The sequence below is a fragment of the Xyrauchen texanus genome, chromosome 15, assembly GCF_025860055.1.
Source record: "Xyrauchen texanus isolate HMW12.3.18 chromosome 15, RBS_HiC_50CHRs, whole genome shotgun sequence".
Classification (NCBI taxonomy): Eukaryota; Metazoa; Chordata; class Actinopteri; order Cypriniformes; family Catostomidae; genus Xyrauchen; species Xyrauchen texanus.
Genome location: NC_068290.1, coordinates 24,291,143 through 24,313,214, shown reverse-complemented (window position 1 = coordinate 24,313,214; position 22,072 = coordinate 24,291,143). Strand labels below are relative to the sequence as shown.

General features: G+C 41.7%; 1 protein-coding gene across 2 annotated transcripts in view; it reads right to left on the bottom strand.

The window, feature by feature from the left end:
* atp8b2 (ATPase phospholipid transporting 8B2) overlaps positions 1-7,956 on the bottom strand; it is a 59,822-nt gene extending 51,866 nt beyond the window's left edge. Inside the window, exons 1-3 of one of the 2 annotated variants that reach the window (XM_052143846.1) lie at positions 7,811-7,956; positions 4,211-4,278; positions 1,900-2,088 (exon numbers count right to left, since the gene is read on the bottom strand). In XM_052143846.1, coding sequence (XP_051999806.1) covers positions 1,900-2,088; positions 4,211-4,235 — 214 coding nt within the window. In that variant the 5' untranslated portion in view covers positions 4,236-4,278; positions 7,811-7,956. Of the gene's footprint in view, positions 1-1,899; positions 2,089-2,714; positions 2,799-4,210; positions 4,279-7,810 lie in introns of those variants that run through there. The other variant, XM_052143847.1, reaches the window with a different exon arrangement.
* Positions 7,957-22,072: the final 14,116 nt, after the last annotated feature.

The window sequence follows — 22,072 nt, the reverse complement described above, 5'->3', positions numbered from 1 at the left end:
TTCAAAGACATTTCTTTACTGTGGCTTGTTCCACTGGCTATTTCTTGGCCTTCCATGTCAACTTAAAAGTGCTGTAAGCGATTTTAGCCGTTCAGAAATTTCCACAAGCTGAGCCAATTAGCCATGCCCTCTCTTTCCATAACCCTGCACACCAAAGATACCAAATCAGCTTTATTGAGACTGATATCAATCAGAAAAAAGTTTTCGAAAACAACAGCAGCAAAATAGGACCCTCAACTGACTACTGTTATGGGCAACATGGCAATACAATGGTTGTAAGATTCAATAATTCGCTGCAACAACAACACTATTGAGAACCTAAAAAATAACTGACAGGCAGAAAGCTTCAGAGATCACGGCCCACAGACACATTTTTTGTTTGCTGCTTACGGAGTCTAGTTCTGTCACAGTGACAGGTGAGATATCGCACAGCATTTATTTTATTAATATCTTTCAGGGAGTAGTACATATTTTTGCATACCTTTCCATGAAAAAAAAATCACTTACAGCACTTTATGGTCAGCTCATTTATAACTCAATAAGGAAACACAATTACTAAACACTTTTGAAATGTTTGAGGGCTGATCATAGTACAGCTAAGACAGCAAGGGTGCTGTGTGGGCCTCCACAATACTTAAAACGAAACTGCTGATTTTTTCTTGTTTACCTGTACACAAAGGACCCCTTCTGATGAGTCATACTGGACACTTTTAGATGGCACTAACTGACCGATGACTGTTAGCGTTTATGATGTTGTTGACACTGTCCTTAACATATTGTTATAAGGAATGTGACATAAATAAACCAGTCAGACTTTCAAGCCTATAAGCCTTTTTGTACACTTAAAATCTGCCACTGATTATTCCAAGTGTAAATGGTAACACATACAGATCAAGCAGACCAAAGAGTGTTAGAAATCCCCCAGACCTTTAAAAGAGCACATAACGTCTAACTCAATCTGCAGTGGTGAAAAATTTTAATAACAAAAAGCACTGTCTTGAAATATGTGGTTCTGCAGAGTGGTTGGCTGACTTCCTTGAAAATAAACTCAAATCAATGTGGGATGCAATGCAACATAACAATATACACAGTGCAAAAAGTTGCAGTATACGCGCATCGCATTACAGTGGGCCAGTTTTATCTAATCTCATGCTGATCAGCAGTTCACTTTGTGATATCAGATCTTTACGTTGTAAAACAAACATATAAAGTAACAGGCATGGGAAGAAAATTGCATATGAGAAAATGGTCTGAAAAATTCATTCTAGCTATATCCTCCAGCCTTTAGAGACAACTAATGTGCATATAAACTTTCTCTCCGTGTAAATTTACGGTTATGCAGTCATTGCTACAAGATCAATAACAAGACTTTCTGACCATACAGAATGATATATAATTGAAGTAAATGGTACGCAGGACAAATGACTGAATATGTAATGTGCAGTGTGAAGGACTAGTTATTACGGAGTGTTGACTGGGGTAAACATGATGTAGGTTTTCATATCAAAATCACACACAAGGTGATAGAAAAATGGGAAATACAAGCACACTCTCACTCACACAGAGGGACAGAAGTTATTATCTGACATTGGAGTGATGTTGGGAAACATGAAGGTGAAATAGTGAATGAATAAACACACCAATGAAAGAGCACAATGTCTTTATTTACAGGATGGTGTGTTCAAGGAGGATGAAACAATGTTGCAACAATTATAAAAAAAATAATGTTTTAAATATTTTTTTAAACTGTTCAAATGACCTATATTACACTAGGAATGAATACACTTTATATACTTTACAAGAATACAAATAACCAGCTAGTCCTGCATTCACCATGGCAAGACAAAGATGGACATTTTAGAAAATGTCAAATTTATTGACAACAAATTGTACATGTACCTGCTCCTTTTCTTATTATTGTAGAGCTGGATAATCCCTCTTTCTTCCTTTTCAGAGGGAGAATGATTGGAAACCACTTCTCCGGGATGTCTTTCGGGATAGTCATGTTGTCCACCGTCGTTTCGTTTACATTACTCTGCGTACGCAGCAGTCGGCACGCGCGTAGCGACGGAGGCACGTGCGCAGCAGCTTCAGACCAGCGCCAAATGACATAAAGTGAGAGGAAGAGATACAATTACTGACGCGACCGTTAAATTAGAGTGTATTCACTACGAAACCTCCCCCATTTAATTTGCCGCATAGCCGTTGAGGTCATATGGGGTGATCTAGACCAGTTTAATGGAACAGAACTGTTACTTATTTTAAAACACTACTAATCTGAATTTGTAATTAATATGACTTTGATCCCATATCCAGTCAGGGCATCAATCAACATAAGTAACTTTCTACATTTCAGATTCTCTCTTTGACAACTGCGTTTTCCCTCATCCTTGTGTAAGGGGCCGTTCACATCAAACCCGTTTATGCATCCGTCGTATGTAAACATGCGCAAAACGGACGTTTCTAAACGCATAGTCTCGTGCTGGAGCGCCGCGGTTAGATGCCGTTTCACTTTAAAAACGCGTCTCGAGATACTTGCGTTCTGTTCAATTGCGTCTTTTTTCTTCTTCTTTTTTTTTTTTTTTTGGCGCAAGAAAGTGTTTGGTCTGAACTGCCCCTAATGCGTGTTTTTGACTTAAATGTTAAATTAAATTAATACGGCCTCTAAACTACATTGACCAACATTAATTGACTGATATTAATAAACTGAATACCTCTAAAATCGTCTGAGGACTGACTACAACATCATATAAAAACAACAATCACTGGACTCTCTTTTAAAAACACTGAACAACGCCACTGAAAGCACGATGTTGTTTTTATATGACATAATCAGAAAGGCTTCCTATTGGCCAAGGATGTGCCCAATAGGATCCCACTGATGAGGTTGCCGGGGCAACTTGACACTGCAGAGCTTTGAAAGATGCATGAGCCACCAACCACCATGCTTGCTCCATTGGCAATGAAACATCCATAGACTAATAAGATTCAGAGCCTAAATGGCTCCAGATGGATAGGCAGTTTCATACCTTTTATTGTAGGATGGGTTAGGAGGGGTAAGAAGGGGTGGCACACAGAAAGCGAGATCTGGACTAGTCAGGTGCCTGTACACGTGCAATGTTTGTATGTATCTGAAGGCGTGTGGAGAGGAGGGGCAGTCTCGTGTCAAGGAAACCTCCTTTTTGCTGAAAACTATGCTCCAGCATATACAAACTCACGTGCGTGTGCAGCAGGGTCGTTTCTGACAATTTTGGCGCCCTATAGGCACCCTATTTGTCTATGCTAAAAAAACAACCCTGGTGTGCAGCAGTATTTGTTTAAATAACTTTTGATGCTGTACTGCAACACAGTGAAAACACATATGCACACACACACACACACACACACGATCCAAGCTTTAGATCGATATGACACCCATGGCCACTCATTTACAAACAGAACTATATTATTACCTCTTTGTGGATGCTAATATCTATATGAAGTAGCCTATTAATTGTTAACCACACTCTCTTATTCAAATCATATTCCTCCACATAATATAACAAAATTAAATAATACAGTAGAGGTCAAAGACGTCATATAAAGTCTCTCAAACAAAAAGGAACTTGAAGTCCACATAAACCAATTTTGGACTGATTTAAGTACAATTAATGACACATGGAATAAATGTTTCAAGAGAACAATATATTATGACTTTTTATTTATTTAAGCATGAAAATGATATATCATATCTTACATTAGTTCGGGGCAATAAAGAGGCTAACCTTCCTATCCATCATTGCGCAAGCTAGGAAAACGCGTCATGGCCCCTTTTCCACCATTGGGCCGAACGGTTCTGATCACTGTGAGGAATGGTTCCAGTTGCATTTTCACTTGAGCACTGTTCTGCACAGCACGATTACAAACCGTTCTCAGCACGGACTTCTCGACATAGTTAGCTATTGTATCTAGGTACATTCAAGCACCATAGTGGAAAATAAACCAAAACCATACCAACTGGCATGTAACGGCACAGTTTCGAAACAAGAACAGTTAGGCCCGATGGTGGAAAAAATGGCTATAGATGAGGGTTGAAGGCCTTTGAAATTAGAATTGAGCAAATATTTGCTTCTGCACACATGAAGGCTAAAGTTTGTTTTTATATATTTAGAGCACAAAATGGCAATTAAATGAAAAGGTGTATGCTCAGGGAGAGTAACCAATAGTTTACCTGGAGGAGGTCTTTTTCTGAACATTTCCACCCCTCTGAATTTCTGCTGCTCCGTCCCATGGGAAAATCTACACCAACATGCAAACACACACACACACACACACACACACACACACACACACACACACACACACACACACACACACACACACACACACACACACACACACACACACACACACACACACACAACAAGAGAAAGAGATTGAGAGTGAGAGAGCAAGAGAGACATTGTCAACTGGATCTCAAGGGTAAACCAGGGGGCATGCCAACAGTTTACGCTCACTCAGGAAATTCAATGATATTTAATCCTTACAACGACAGTGTACAGGTCACTCAGCCAAAACTAAGCCACTGGTAATGAACCCGATGCCATAATCTCAATGCCTGAATGTTGTGAAACATAGAACAAATTGTGTTTAACTTAATTTTTTTAATTAGACCTGTCAGTTTTGTGACTCCAGAAATATACTAATGTAAAGGAAACTTATCATTTGGTAAACATTTAAAATAACATGGTTGAGGTGGTTAAACATACCTATTATTTATAGAGCAAGCTGGAAGCAGTAATGTGATTATTAAGACTACAGTAAATTCTAATGCTAAATCATAGAAATTGTCTGCTTAGGTCTGTTCCAGCATAGCTCACATTGATGTTTGTCGGTTTGGTTAACAATAATTCACTCTTTGAAGACGCCACACACTGTCTGTTTTCTGTCTCACAGGGAATATAAAGGCAGACAGCAGAGCAGGGGCCTTACGTATAAAGACTTGCATAGGTTTTACACTATTATATGGCATAATAAAATAAGACTGTTTTTACTATGCATTACCTATTATCTACATATAATTACATGCATATTGCAATCCACACAAGTAACTGTACTGCATTTAATGGTAAGAGAAACCAGGAAAACAGAATACAGACTGAAGCCTACATGTTGCATGTGAATGCACAAAAATAATTTCTTAATCTTTGTTTATGTTTTATAATAAAATTATTTTGCTGCAGGCTAAGATAAACACAGATACAGAACACAAAAATAAGAATATTCTGTCTATACACACATACACAGGGGAATCAATCAATCAATACTTATTTATATAGCACATTTAAAAATAACCAAGGTTGACCAAAGTACTGTAAAGTCAAAAGTATACAAACCAAACAAGCAGAGATTGAGATGCACTCACAAGGAACAGAGAAGCTTCAAGGAAGGTTAAAAGCCAAAGAGAATAGATGAGTTTTAAAAACCGAAATAGGAGAGGCAGTTCTAATATGAGTCGGGAGACTGTTCCAGAGCTTGGAACCGGCAACTGCAAATGCACGGTCTCCTCTATTTTTAAGTCTGGATCTAGGGATAGTAAGCAGGTCAAGACCACTAGATCTAAGAGATCTAGATGGTCTGTGAGGGTGCAACAACTCAGAGAGACATTGTGGGGCCAGATTGTTTAGGGATTTTAACACAAATAATACATTTTAAAATCAATCCTATATTTGATTGGGAGCCAATGCAATTAAATCAGGACTGGTGTAATGTGGTCAAATTTACGTTTCCCCTTTAAGAATCTGGCAGCCACGTTTTGGACTAATTGAATATGGCAAAGAGAAGAATGGGAGATTCCAAAATAAAACGAGTTACAATAATCCAGACGCGATGAAACAAAGGCATGAATCACGGTTTCACGGATTCACGAAATTGGTCATGTACAGGAAGGACTTATCTTTCGCCAGTAGATGAAGTTGATAAAAACAAGATTTAACTACAGCGTTTATGCGTTTTCAAATTTTAGGCTACTGTCAAATATTACACCTAAGGTCCTAGCACACAATATACTGTATGGGGCAAAAAAGCCTAGGTCAAAGTCAAGATCGCTGTTTTCATTCGGTCCAAACAACATAATTTCAGTTTTTCTCTCGTTAAGGTTTAAAAAATTGAGGGTATGTCACAAACATCACCATTACCGTTAAACTAAATTCAGTATAATGGCCAAACAAAAAACATGGATAAGTAAAAAACAATATAATTGTTTAGATGTACTGTATACTATGCCATAAGATTATTGTTGTCACACACATGACTCTGTGATAGAAATCCCAAATGTCTGTCCCATTCAGATTTCTGGTGGTATTACATGAGACATTATTGGTCATTCAGTGTTTCAGTGAAAAAGACTAACAATAAAGAGGTTTGAGATTAAAAACTCACAAAATATTATCAAAATTTTAAATGTTTCCATCTGTTCCATACAACATTACTTTACAATAGTCAAAGATGACTTCTCTATTTGCCCACATCTTATCTCAGGTAAACTGCATTTTGTCAACAATAATAATAATAATTATTATTATTATTATTATAATCACGTTGTCTGCGTGCACCCAAACTGATTTGCTGAATATAAATGGGTAATGTGACATGTGAGCGCTAGCCAATGTGATTAGCGCTTTTGAGTTATTTCCCAACTGACAGATGCTTCTGCTGGGTCTTAAAGGCTTCGTTTTAGGCATCTCTAATTAGCAACATTTACTCTAACAGCGAGTATGCACACAAACATATTCTCTCACATATGCTATATGCATGTAAAATGCACTCAAGTCTGTAACACAAGGCAAACCAGTCTAAATGTGGCTCTGAGGAAAGGGCATGCTATTTATTTGTGGTCAGCTTTTGAGTTTTATGATCTATGTTAAAATGAGTGTGACCACGGAACGTTTGAACTCTGTCTAGAGAATGTGAAGGTGACAGATAATCAGATTAATAGAAAAGGGGCGGAGGTCCTTTTACTTACTTTACCCATGTATTGTTTCTCCCGGCATATCTAAAATCGGAATAATTTTTCAATAATTCTTCCCTGCTCTCTTTTACATCATTTCTTTATCCATCTGTTTATGCACATTGTCTCTAAAGGTCAAACAGGAAACCAACATCAAACAAAGACCACAATAATGATATAGACTACAGGAAATTAAGATTAACTCTTCTCTCTTCCTATATATATATATATTTTATTTTATTGGGTCATGCCCCTCCCCGTCCTGTTGATATGCCCTTTTACTCTCTAGGGAATTATTACACAGCTGGTTCTCGAAGCAAATTTCTTGGCTGTCAGTCAGACTTTTACTCTAAAAGGAATTTTAAGAACAAGCTTAAATCCATGCATCAATTAAGTTTACAAGTGACTTGCAAATACCTAAACCCAATTCTGAACCCAAATCAAGCACCAAAAATGCAGATCGTGGGTATTACAAAGCTGGATTTCTTATAATCATGTACACAAAATATTCTTAATCTGCATAATCATCATTACGTCTTAACATTTAAAGTCTGATACGTGTGCACAGTTTCTGTCTATTCAAGAGTGGGTGCTTCAAGCATATTTTCAGGTAAATATAAACTGTCAGTAACATTAAAACATCAATCACATTTATTTAAATGTTCAGTTGAAGCAGTACGTTACACTAAGTTTGGATAGTCTTTAAAAGATGGGAAACCATATAGTGACGTGATATTTATAACGACAGACCACAGCTGCACTGATAACATGTAGCACCTTACTGAACTGATGATAAAGCGGATAAACAGGGACCATGGTTACCTTTATCAGTTCCTCCTGTATGCAACGAGGACTTCCGACATGTATCTGTTATATATAAGAAGTTCTTCGCTGCTTTCAGGTATCCCTTCGGGTTTAAGGCAACAACAGCATGTCGGATGCATGCTTTCCTTCACGATCAAACATCCTTGAAAGGTGAAAGTGTATCGGACTCAGTAGGCCAGCAAGCTGCTCATTGTGAGATGAAGGAGGCGGGGGTGGAGGGGCGGGTATTTCCATCTGCATCTGCTTTTACGACATTCAGCCTTGACACTGTTCCGAGTAATATTTTACATTTACTGAAAGGCGGAAAAAAAGCTAAAATCCAAACATCATGTTCACGTTGAACAATGCTTATTTTTCAAAAAAGTTCAAAATAGCTGACGACCGCACACTGTTTTACTTAGTGTGGTTTGATAGAACGCTGAATATGTCATTTAAATACAGCAGATTGGTGATGTGTAGAAGACTGGTGTAATATTCTGTAACTTTGCACACAATGAAGCATTGAGGCAGTACCCAACCAGCACCATGTGCTCATTGTTTTGGTTTGTCGTGTGCGCCCTCTTCTGGTCATAGCATCGAGTGTTCATTTAGTTCGCGAGCCCGTTGTTCAAAGCTGCCATGATTTATATTCAGGCAAGCAGCCGATGACTGCCTTGCCTTAACCCCGCCCTAATGCCTAACCAAATGAATAGCATGGCAGGAACAACGACAGGCACCTTTTTTTCCCCCTTCGCGCCGTTGTTTCAAATTATATGACTAACCCTGCGTTCCAGACGTTTTAAATGATGCCTGCAGATGGCACTTCGAAGGGAGAACAATCATTATGCTGTATGGTCGTTCCAAACAGAATTTAAAAGAGCCTTTATTTTAGAGCCCCACTATTTTCAGCACTCCAAAGCTTTCACAGTGGATGGTAAAGTTTACGAATGGAATACGGCTTAGGGACGATAACTTCTTAATGTTATTTTAAAGATGCAATATGTAACAATTTTCGTGTAATATTCGCCTTTTTTGCCAAAGTGCGAGCGGCTTGTAACGCTGCAGGGACTTTCGTTCAGTTTTGGGGATCAAAACAGACCCTGAATTAGTGTTCTTCAGTGTAATTTTAGCTAAATTACAATAACACACGAAATGAATGATAGACAATGTTCAAGATAATGCAAAAAGTCCCATTCATTAGTGTAACGTAACTTGGTTATACAGTAAATTATATTATTATAAAACAATAGCACATCGATATAGCAAAATGACAGTTGTGATGGAATCACATCAGTACTGAATAGTGTCAATGTATAATGTACAGTATATTTTATAAACAGCTACTGTCATCATCCACCAAATTTTGCTAACAGCTGTTGATAAAGCTGGCTAGCTAGCTAACACTGACATAGGCTAAGGTATAAATGAAGTCAATGTATCATGCAAAGAAAAGTACGTTTCGTCATTGTTTTGGCCGGAGTGTGTGCACGAGCACGAACAACATGTAGCTGTATGCAGTTCACTTAACGGCCACAGGTGTCATAATAACATGGTTTTCTGAATCTTACATACTGCACCTTTAATGGAACGCACCCAGACTTATACTCATAGAGATTATATAGAGACTAGATGCCCTATTGGCTGCGGCGCACTAAGAAATACGGCCGCCATCTTAAATCGGTCGTACTCCTAGTTCCCTCTCGAGAGGTCTCTCCTACATTCCGGGTTTGACCAAAAGCCGGAGACAGGCCTGCCCTCATAAAGGGCCCCCCATCCTATTTTGGAGGCATCTGTCGTGATCATTTTTCTCCGTGTGTTCACGCCCAGACTCACGCCGGTTCGATACCAGTCGACGGCTTTCCAGGGCGTCAGGGCTTTTATAAAGCCGTGATTTGCTCTGATTAAAAAGTGGCCCGAGCGCCACGTGTGAGTGGGGACACGGCTCTTGAGCCAGCGTTGGAGAGGGCGCATGTGCAACAATCCTAGCTGGAGTACAGCTGATGCCGAGGCCATGAGACCGAGCATCCTTTGAAATCGTTTGACGGACATGCTGTCCAGAAACAAGGTTCTCCCAGGAGAATGGTCTCTCCACCCCCTGACAGTTCAGTGGTTATGGCAAACCTTAGCTGTCCAGAGACAAGGTTCTCCCAGGAGAATGGTCTCTCCACCCCCTGACGGTTCAGTGGTTATGGCAAACCTTTGGCAAGGCGGAGGTCGACCTCTTCGCCTCCAGGGAAAATGCGCACTGCCCCCTTTTCTTCTCAAAGAGCACGGACGCGCTCGCCCAAGTCTGGCCAAGCCGCCCCTTGTATGCTTTTCCCCCGATCGCGATGCTACCTCAGGTCATCAGTCGGATCAGGGAAGTGAAATGTGCAGTGCTCCTTGTAGCCCCTCTCTAGAAAAACCAGACGTGGTTTCCAGAACTGATGCAGATGATGCAATCTGCCCCATGGCCGATTCCGCTGAGGCTAGACCTCCTCAGGCAGGCCAACGGGATGATTCTTCATCCCGCCCGATCTGTGGGCCCTCCATGCATGGCCCCTGCTGCGTAGGCTTGTGTCTGTTGTTCTGTGCGCCCATTAAGACACAAGACATACATTTTACTGCATTTTGTACCCCATTTATGCAATAAGTTTGATTTCACTTAATTTGAGGCCCAATGTTGTCAGATTCAGATGGATTTACCTGTAACAATTGTCATTGTCTTTTACCAGTATCGATTATATCATGGAAAAAGTCTCTTCAGCTTGATTCAGCTCTGGGCTTACCATAACTTCCCTTGCAGCCCACTTTGCTACCTCATCAGCATACTTCGAGTCTGTGTATATATCGATTGATTTAACTTTAGCCAAATGGCATGCTCTGATCAACACAAACAACTCAGCAGCTTGTGCAGATTTATATGGGAGCGAATAAGCTTCAATAATTTGATTTGGAAGTTCCATTACAGCTTAACCAAACAGGACCCATCAACGTTCCAATGGTTCCCCTCCTCCAGGGCGGATGATGAAACATCCGACCTGCATAAAGTCGATCAATGCAATCATGTGAAAGTCGGGGCGTGTACACCGGAGGTTGGTTTAATGGTCTGATTAGCAGTAGCCAATAAAATGACTTCATACCCCGATCAATGTTGTGCTGTCATGTGGTAATGTTGTGCATAATAGTTCCTACCTGGTGAGAGGTGTGCACAACTAATGGATGTGAGAGAACAATACGTTCTGCATGTTGTACCATCAACGCCTCAGCAGTCACTGCTCACAAACATGCAGGGAGGTTTTGGCGACTGCCTCTAAAATTTTTTGACAAGTACGCCACTGGTCTATATGTTCCGCCATGGGACTGAGCGAGGATCACTGCTGCTGTGCCTGTCGCCTCGTGCACGTACAGATGAAAGGGTTCATCGTGGTATGTTAGCAATGTCCATTTCAGCAGTCCACTTGATAGGTTCCTCAGCCCTTGAGAGTGTTGCTTCTCTCTGGATTTTGTCATATAACGAGCAGTTTGGCACCCATGCTTGACAATAGTTCACTAAACCCAATAGGCTTTGCATTTGAGCCTATGTTTTAGGGTGTTGGAAGGTATTAATCATCTTCACTCTGTCTGTGGAGAGACGTACTGTTCCTTTCTGTAGTTCATGACCCAGATTGATAGTTCAGTTCACCCATTGCATCTTTTATTTTGATGTCTTGAAGCCAGCCTTCGCTAATGCATTGCACACAATAGTTGAAGCGGTTGTGCATGACTTGATGTCCGGGCTGGAAAGCAGAATGTCGTCAGCATATTGCAATAGACAGGTGGCAGCTTGGTGTCCTTCAAAGTAGCGTGCACTACAGCAGAGAACACAGCAGGCGAGTCTCTAAATTCTGTTACTATTGGCCTCCATATGTGAATGTGAACAGCGGCTAATTGGCATAACTGACACTGAATTAACACAAATTAATAATAGTAAAATGAGTGTGGTCTGCTGGAATTTAGTTAATAGTAGTGCACACATCCGGCACCACTGGTGACAATGGCATTCATTTTCAAATCTTGTGTTTAATCGCCATGTATTATTAGCTTTCTTCATAGGATTAATCGGTGATTTATATGATGAGTGATTGTGTTTCAAAATACCTTGTTACAGGCAAAGCTGTAACTTTGTTTGGAAAGTGGATACTGTTTGCAGTAGGCTATACTGGTAGGTTAGATCAGAGTTTGACAACATATGGTCTTACGTCAATAAGGCCAGCCTCATCTTTGTGGGCGGCCCATAGCTCTGGGTCAACGTTGATCATTTCCTGTTTCGCAGCAGAAGTGTTGTCAGACGTTGAGCTGCAAACTTCTCCGTAATGTCCTGTATACACAGACTGAAAATATACTGAGGGAAACAGCAATTGTAATAAGTTAGAATCAAAAGTAATTTTTCAATTTTATGCGTCGGATCACAGACGAGTCAGGCAAAATCATGCATTTTAAACAAGTTTGTGTTATCTGGAGATGTTACGGGTAATTTTGGTGTCATATTACACTTCACAGGAATGCCATTCATTCCCACAGAGTTCAGAGTGTGTCCTGTAATAGAGCCCTCATAGCAATGCGCTGTAAATTATCGCAATGGATAAGACACATGCCATTGGTGTGAGAGACCTGGGTTCGAATCCACTGTGGGACACCACTGTGTCCCTGAGCAAGACACTTAACCCTTAGTTGCTCCAGAGGCGTGCGACCTCTGACATACATAACAATTGCAAGTTGCTTTGGATAAAAGTGTCAGATAAATGAAATGTATATGTTCTCACCCAAAACCAATTAAATCACTTTGGAAGACTGGTTAAACCACTTGACTCATATTAAATACTTTTATCCTCCATTTATATCTATTTTGATGTTTGAAATTTGGGTCATTCTCTTCTTTTGCATTGTATAGACAAACAGATATTACATCTCCAGCAAAATATCATCTTTTGTGGCATATGTGTTTAGGGTGAAACAATTATAATTTTTGAATAAAATATTCATATTTGGAATATAACAGGCCTATTGCCTTGGTACAGTATTAGCAGTAGCACATTGGGTCTTAAATTGTTATCTTTACAAAGAGATGTCTACAAATCCTGCTGACCTTGAGAAGACGGTAACCTGCCTGTGACTCCTCGTTTGATCCTTGCTTGGTTAGTATATCATATTAGATACGTCTGCATTTTGTTTCACTAAAACAAAGCTCACAGTCTGACACATTTTTATTATCAGGAAAAGATCCACCTTTGTGTCCCTCTTTCTAGAATTTACTGTCTGTGAATTGTCTGTGTTCAATTGTCATAATGTAATCACAGACATGTTGTAACAAACCCATATAACCTTCTTTCTTGGGACTGGCTGTGTCAGTTATCAATCAATATTATTTTTGAAAAAATGATGCAATGAAAGTGAATGGTAACTGATGCTGCCAGTCCCTAATTTGCTGCCTACATTTCCTTTTCTGGTCCACTGAATAACTAAATTAATGCAGATTTGGAGCAACGCAATGGTGAGCAAATTATGAAAATTTTGATTTTTGGGTGAAGTATCAATTTGAGTGTCCGATCACATTATGTGTTCAGTCATTCTCTTTGCAGAGATAGTGTGGGTTCTGTTATTTTGGAAGACATGACATTGTGTGACATTGTTAGGGCTGGCATAATTTTCTCACTGTTATATGTACACCCAGCTGTCCTTTGAACATAGATTACACATTCATATTTATCCTTTCCTTTAAGGTCCATGTGATATTCCGGGGCAATGGATGAAGATCAGCGAAAAATTACGGAAGATCAGCCTGGAAGGCCGAATAATCTGTGAGGGTGTGCAGCCAAGTTTTGTCACTGGAATTGCTGCATTGTTTTCTTTGTATTACATCTTTAATTTGCAGTACCAAGAGGAAGCAGCATCCACACTGGAATTCCTTCAAAGGTAACAAGCTTGCACTTATTTTATTATTTGTTTAATTTTCATTAATATGTTAATATTACTATGTTGACTTAAAGGAATAGTTCTCCATTTAATAATTATCTCATTTACTCAACTTTGTCATCTCAAACATGGGATACAACAAAGATATTTTGATGGAGATGTGATATTTGTTTGTCCATACAGTGCAAGTGGAATATGTACCAAACTGTCAGCAACAAAAAGCACAATAAATGTAATCCATACATTTATGCATTTGGCAGACGCTTTTATCCAAAGCAACTTACAGTGCAATTATTTCAGGGACAATCCCCCCAGAACAACCTGGAGTTAAGTGCCTTGCTCAAGGGCACAATGGTGGTGGCTGTGGGGTTCGAACCAATGACCTTCTGATTAACAGAATGAATGCCCTGATTAACAACCCTGTGCTTTAGCCACTACGCCACCATTGCAGTCTCCAGGCACAATCATGATTTCAGTCCTGATTACACTTATTTGACACATACTCGGAGTGCTAGGAAGTGTAATTGATCTTGAAATCATGATCGTCAAGGAAAATTCTGAAAGGTGAATAAGGATTACCTTTAAAATGCTTTTATGTCCTTTTTGTAGCTTCATATTTTAGTCTCCATTCACTACATTGTATTGACAAACAGACATCATATTTCATCATATTTGAGTTCTGTCCCCCCCCCATTTACATATGGGGGATTCACTGGCAAGCTGTATGACCTGTTTTGTGTATTCCAAGTCTTCAGAAATTATACAATATTAGTGAAGAAATTTTAGATAATCAAAATGTATACAATTTAAAATTATTGTTCACTGAAAATCTTTGCCTTTTATTTTTCAGATGCTTTATTGGAATAAATTCGGAAAAGGCTGGATCAAGGCTGCACGGGGAAAAGTGGTGTCTAAAAAAATGGAAAAACTCTGCAGAAGAAGACTGTAACTGTCAGTACAGAGGTATCAAATCTCTTTAAAAAAAACTGATGGACTTGTGAGACTTCATTCAAAATGTATTTGACACTCCCCATCAATGCAGTTTGTTTTTCACATAATATGGTGGGCTGGAGTGTTGCTGAAGGATGATTTTATTTTTTTACTGATTTGTATTTTATAAACCATTTGTTTTGATATAAAAATGGGCTGGTGTTTTCTGAAGCCTGATTTGACAGTAGATTTGTATTTTCTATAAAGGTAAGTAATTTCTAATGTTTTGTTTTGATAAATGTTCTGCTTTTTACTTAAGTCATTTGTGTATTTTGATTTGTTGATGGGTGCTTTTTTGTTGCACCACAGCACTGAATATTATTTGAATACTTTTATTTATTGCCTGTTTTAGTGCATATTGATAAATATGTTGTGGTTTCAGAATAAAAAAACATTCATAACTTGGCTTTGTTTATCTTTTGTAATCCACATATACAAACAGAAAGTGCATGGTGTAATATGCATTTACAATTGTGATTATGGGGTTGTGACTGGTATTTAATTTACCGGTAACAGCTCTATGCTTCTAACTTACAGATGTAAACTGTTGTTGACAAATACAGTATTTAGCTGTTAATTTCAAGAACGGTAACACACCATATATTTACAGTATAATGCTGGCAACCACAGCTGCCAGTAGATTACAGTTTTTTTTACAGGAAATTTTACAGTGTAGACTCGACATAGGAAGCGTACATTCTAAAGAGACCCTGTACTGGTAGTAAGGTATGTTTAGGCTTAAACTCCTTAGTTTCGCCTGAAAAAAATATGATACATTATTTATTACGCTGACAAATGTGCTAAAGCTTATTCTGAGAAAGAAACTAACAGGAAAGTCTTAACTGAAGTGCAGTGCAGTTCCTGTGGATTAATCCGGGTTCAATAAAAGTTAAACTCAATCGACAGCATTAGTGGTATAGTGTTGATTATATGATGTTGTTGTAACGAATGCAGGAATGCAGACAGGAGGTGCGGATCCAAATGCAGGTTTTATTAATAACAACGTGAAAACAGATAAACTGGGAACAAAAGAAAGATCCACGATGGGAAAAAGGAACTAAACACGAGATAACAAAATGAGTGAACAGGCAGGGAACATCCACGACGGGCAGGGGAAACATACAAAACGGTCAGAACATCGACATTCAACGTGAGCAAACATTAACGATTGACCAAGACTGATCAAAGAACCAGGGTTTAAATACAGACAGGAGCAAGCAAGGGAATGAGGGACACCTGGGGAACAATCAGGGAAGGAGAAACAATCAGTGGAAAACCAATCATAAAAAGAACTACAAAAACCAAACAGGAACTAAACTAAATTTCAACATAAAAGCACAGAAGCAAAAGACAACAGAGAACATGACAGCATAAGAGAAACTACAAAAGGACTACAAAAACCAAAACAGAAACTAAACAAAACTTCACAATAACAGTACAAAACACAAAAGACAACAGGGAACATAACCCCCCCTCAAAAGGACCGGGTTCCAGACGGTCCTAAAGAAAACAACAAGAACAACAAACACAAATAAATGTCCAAGGGGTGAGGGATTGGAACAGGGGGAAAACAGACAGACCAAAGGGGGTACAAGGGGTACAGGAACAGTCCAAGGAGGCACAAGGGGCAAATAGGCAGTCCATGGGGGCACAAGGGGCAATTAGGTAGTCCACGGGAGCACAAGGGGCAATTAGGCAGTCCACGGGGGCACAGAGGGCAGACAGGCAGTCTATGGGGGTGTGAGACGGGGCCAGGGTCAGGTGGCCTGGGGGGCCTCCACCGGGTAGGAACAGGTTTAGGAGGCCAGGGAGGTGGCCACAAGGCAAGGACTGGTTCAGGAGGTCTGGGAGGTTGCCACAGGACAGGGACAGGTTTAGGTGGCCTAGGAGGTGGCCGTGGGGCAAGGACTGGTTCAGGGGGCCTGGGAGGAGGAGTGGCCACTGGGGAGGCCGGTGGAGCCGCGTGGGGCGGAGCCAAAGGGGACCTCTGAGGCGGAGCCAAAGGAGGCTCGAGAGGCGAAGCCGAGGGGGGTGATGGCTTGGAAGGCTCAGAAGGCGGAGCTGAGGGAGGCTCCGGAGGTGGAGCTGAAGGAGGCTCAGGGGGCGGAGCTGAGGTAGACAGCGCCGTAGGAGGCTCCAGGAGCGGGGACCTGGAAGGCTCTGGAGCCTCTGGAGCCTCTGGGGGCAGAGCCGTAGGGGGCTCTGGAGGCGGAGCCACGGGAGGCTCGGGAGGCAGAGCCGTGGGAGGCCCGGGAGGCAGAGCCGTGGGAGGCCCGGGAGGCAGAGCCGTGGGAGGCCCGGGAGGCAGAGCCGCGGGAGGCCCGGGAGGCAGAGCCGTGGGAGGCCCGGGAGGCAGAGCCGTGGGAGGCCCGGGAGGCAGAGCCGCGGGAGGCCCGGGAGGCAGAGCCGCGGGAGGCCCGGGAGGCAGAGCCGCGGGAGGCTGTGCTGAAGGAGGCTCGGAAGGCGGAGCTGTGGGAGGTTCTGGAGGCGGAGCCGTAGGAGGCTTAAGAGGCTCTGGAGGTGGAGCCGTAGGAGGCTCTGGAGGTAGAGCCAAGGGAGGCTCGAGGAGAAGAGCCGCAGGAGGCTGGGCTGAAGGAGGCTTGGGAGGCGGAGCCGTGGGAGGCTCGGGAGATGCTGTAGGTGGAGCCCTGGAAGATCTAGGAGACGGGGCTGAGGAAGGCGGAGCTGAGGATGGCTCAGGAGGCCCAGGAGGCGAAGCCGTGGGAGGCTCTGGAGGCTGAGCCGAGGAAGGCTCAGGAGGCGGGGCCAAGGAAGGTGGCGGCGTAAGAGGTTTCAGAGGCGGAGCCCTAGAAGGCTCTGGGGTCTCTGGGAGCAGAGCCGTAGGAGGCTCGAGGGGCGGAGCCCTGGAAGGCTCGAGAGGCGGAGCCCTGGGTGGCTCGAGAGGCCTGGGGGGTGGAGCCCTGGTAGGCTCGAGATGCTTGAGGGGCGGAGCCCTGGAAAGCTCGGGAGGAGGAGCTCTGGAAAGCTCGGGGGGCGGAGCTCTGGAAAGCTCTATAACTCGGAAGGCGGGGCTCTGGATAGCTCGGGTAACTCGGAAGGCGGGGCTCTGGATAGCTCGGGTAACTCGGAAGGCGGGGCTCTGGATAGCTCGGGTAACTCGGAAGGCGGAGCTCTGGAAAGCTCGGGAGGCGGAGCCCTGGAAGGCTCGAGAGGCGGAGCCCTAGGAGGCTCGAGAGACTCGGGAGGAGGAGCCCTGGAAGGCCCGAGAGGTGCTGGCTCTTGGACGGTCGAGGCTACAGGCGCTGGCTCAGGGACGGTCGAGGCTACAGGCGCTGGCTCTTGGACGGTCGAGGCTACAGGCGCTGGCTCAGGGACGGTCGAGGCTACAGGCGCTGGCTCAGGGACGGTCGAGGCTACAGGCGCTGGCTCAGGGACGGTCGAGGCTACAGGCGCTGGCTCAGGGACGGTCGAGGCTACAGGCGCTGGCTCAGGGACGGTCGAGGCTACAGGCGCTGGCTCAGGGACGGTCGAGGCTACAGGCGCTGGCTCAGGGACGGTCGAGGCTACAGGCGCTGGCTCAGGGACGGTCGTGGTACGCACCGGCTTGGGTTTGCTGGGCGCTGAAGGCAGAGCCACGGGGGGTTTAGGGCACGGGGCTGCGGCAGGCGGAGGCTGGTGAGCAAAGACTTTTCCCCTTCTCCTCTTCCTCCGGGCTGATGCGACTGGCGAAGCTGGAAAGCTGTTCCTGGTCATCGTGGCCTCAGGCTCGCAGGCCGTGGCTGACGAGGGCTCAGGCTCAGGCTCGCTGACCGTGGCTGACGAGGGCTCTGGCTCGCAGACCGGGGCAGGCGTGGGCTCTGGCTCGCAGACCGGGGCAGGCGTGAACGGGGAGCCGCACAACAGCAAGGTTAACTCCAGGAAGTCGCGGAGAGTCCAGCCGCGTGATGCCGGCGGCAGCCGCTCTTTCAGCCAGCCACTCAGGTTTTCCCTGAAGAAGGCAACCAGGGAGGTGTCCGAGAAGTCCGCAACAGCCGCCAGTTTAAGGAAGTCGCGGACGTGGGCCTCAATAGGACGGTCCTCTTGCCTCAGGCAGAGCAGGTGGTATCTGGCGCGTAATACTGCTGGATCCATGGTGGGTCAATCGTTCTGTAACGAATGCAGGAATGCAGACAGGAGGTGCGGATCCAAATGCAGGTTTTATTAATAACAACGTGAAAACAGATAAACTGGGAACAAAAGAAAGATCCACGATGGGAAAAAGGAACTAAACACGAGATAACAAAATGAGAGTGAACAGGCAGGGAACATCCACGACGGGCAAACAAAATAAGAGTGAACAGGCAGGGAACATCCACGACGGGCAGGGGAAACATACAAAACGGTCAGAACATCGACATTCAACATGAGCAAACATTAACGATTGACCAAGACTGAACAAAGAACCAGGGTTTAAATACAGACAGGAGCAAGCAAGGGAATGAGGGACACCTGGGGAACAATCAGGGAAGGAGAAACAATCAGTGGAAAACCAATCATAAAAAGAACTACAACGGACTACAAAAACCAAACAGGAAACAGGAACTAATCTAAATTTCAACATAAAAGCACAGAAGCAAAAGACAACAGAGAACATGACAGCATAAGAGAAACTACAAAAGGACTACAAAAACCAAAACAGGAACTAAACAAAACTTCACAATAACAGTACAAAACACAAAAGACAACAGGGAACATAACAGTTGTAATATTTTGACTTGTCCCTCCTTTTCTTATAAAAATAAATAGCTAACTCTAACAACGTGAAAAAGCAATCCTTTCTAATGTTAAAATCTGTGTAATATTTGAGCTGTAAAGTTATTTAAATAATTAAAACAAATGTAAAAATATTTTTTACGGTCATTTTATGGTTTACTGGACTGTAAAATTGTATATTAATTAAGTATACATAGAGAAGTACACAGATCAGGTTAGTTAGTGATTTTATCATGCTAAAATATTGTTCAATTGCATATTGTTTACGTCTTGTGACTATTCTTTTTAAACAGTTGAGTATTGTTAACCTGTTTATGGATTGGCCCATCCATTCCATTGTAAGTAACCCAAGAGGAGGAACAAGTCAAATAAATGTTTGTGGTAATCAACATTATGCCACAAATGCTGTTGATTGATCTTAACTTGTATTGAACACAGAATATGAGGCCAGAAATATAGGGCCAGGATGCATACTTGTACCAGTAGAGCCTATCAAGTAATTTTTTAATGATGTAAGGACCTTTATATTCAGAAGTCATTATTCATATCATGATTTGGGTATGATGACTGCACACTGTATTTATAGTCTTTGGTTGTTGAGTTGTGTGGGTCAAAAGTATCTAAATCTGATCAGGTTTCAGGCTAGTGCACTCTTGAAGGACAAACCGGGTTCATCTGAGCTCAAAGAGTTAACTCAGACTCATGTTTTTCTGTGAATTAGGAAGCTTTCACTTCAGCAAAATGTAACCTAAAAATCTGTTGCATTTGAAAGAACATTTCAGCCCAAACACAAAAGCAAAGTTTATAGACAGACGCTGAGTGTCCCTGTGGAGACCAAATAAAAAAACCTTATATTGATCAGTATTATTGTTATCACCAAACCTTCATATAATAGAAGATAAAACTGTTGCTGTATTTACAATCCTTTGGTTATTCATTCTGTTCTATGGCATTATATTTGATTAGATCTTACATTTAATGCAAGGTAAAAGCGCACACTTGAAGGACAAACCTGGGTTAATTTGAGCTCGTAGAGTTTTCTCAGACTCATATTTGTCTGTGAATTCATTAGCTTTCACTTCAGCAAAATGTAACCTAAAACTCTGTTGCATTTGAAAGAACATTTCAGCCCAAACACAAAAGCACATTTTATGGACAGACGCTGAGTGTCCCTGTGGAGAACAAATATAAAAGCCTTATATTGATCAGTATTATTGTTATCTCCAAACCTTTATATAATAGAGGATAAGACTGTTGCTGTATTTACAATCCTTTGATAATTCCTTCTGTACTGTGGTTGCAGTTATTAATGTCATTATGTTTGATTAGATCTTACATTTAATGCAAGGTAAAAGCGCACACTTGAAGGACAAACCTGGGTTAATTTGAGCTCGTAGAGTTTTCTCAGACTCATATTTGTCTGTGAATTCATTAGCTTTCACTTCAGCAAAATGTAACCTAAAACTCTGTTGCATTTGAAAGAACATTTCAGCCCAAACACAAAAGCACATTTTATGGACAGACGCTGAGTGTCCCTGTGGAGAACAAATATAAAAGCCTTATATTGATCAGTATTATTGTTATCTCCAAACCTTTATATAATAGAGGATAAGACTGTTGCTGTATTTACAATCCTTTGATAATTCCTTCTGTACTGTGGTTGCAGTTATTAATGTCATTATGTTTGATTAGATCTTACATTTAATGCAAGGTAAAAGCGCACACTTGAAGGACAAACCTGGGTTCATTTGAGCTCGTAGAGTTTTCTCAGACTCATATTTGTCTGTGAATTAATTAGCTTTCACTTCAGCAAAATGTAACTTAAAATCTGTTGCATTTGAAAGAACATTTCAGCCCAAACACAATATTTGACTATATCTTACATTTAATGCAGGGTAAAATATTTTTCCCAAAGACGATTTTCTGAGAAATATTAGGAAAGTAGATGTTGGCTTTCTGATTACTTATAAGCATTTGCTCAAAAGGGGCTTCAACATGATAAACTCTCTAAACTCTTTGTTTGCAAATGTGTTAATATGCACCATGAGACACCCGCAAACGTACACAAACGGCTTCCCCTGAAGTCTTATGATGTAATAGGCAGACTTTTGATGTGCAAGTTATTTCTTCACTTACATGTGAGAGAGCAACTAGTATATAACCTGCAAATATATTATAGGGTATAATGTGGTTATATTAAATCTCTTGACAAAGTGGACTATAAATATTGGTATACTTATAAATAGATAGAAAAGTAATAACACTCATACAGTAAACAGTATATAGCGTAAGAGAAGGGTGCATTAGGGAAATCTAATTCACTGATTAATATGGGCATCTTAGATCTCTTGTGATCTATCACAAGCAACACTGTATTAACATAAACATATTTGAACGGGCTTGATATGTGATAAACTCTCAATTGTTGGTCTGAAGTGTCAGCGTGGCAATCACAGTAAATTGTGGAAGCTGAAAGTGAAATAGAAAGAAAATATGTCCCAGATCACCTTAATTCAGCCTATATACATACATAATCCATTGAATCATTTGACAGAAATCATGTTGTTTTTCATGTTCATTTCATATAATTAGTAACTATATAAATAACACAGTCATTTAATACAAACATTAGTTGCAGTAGCT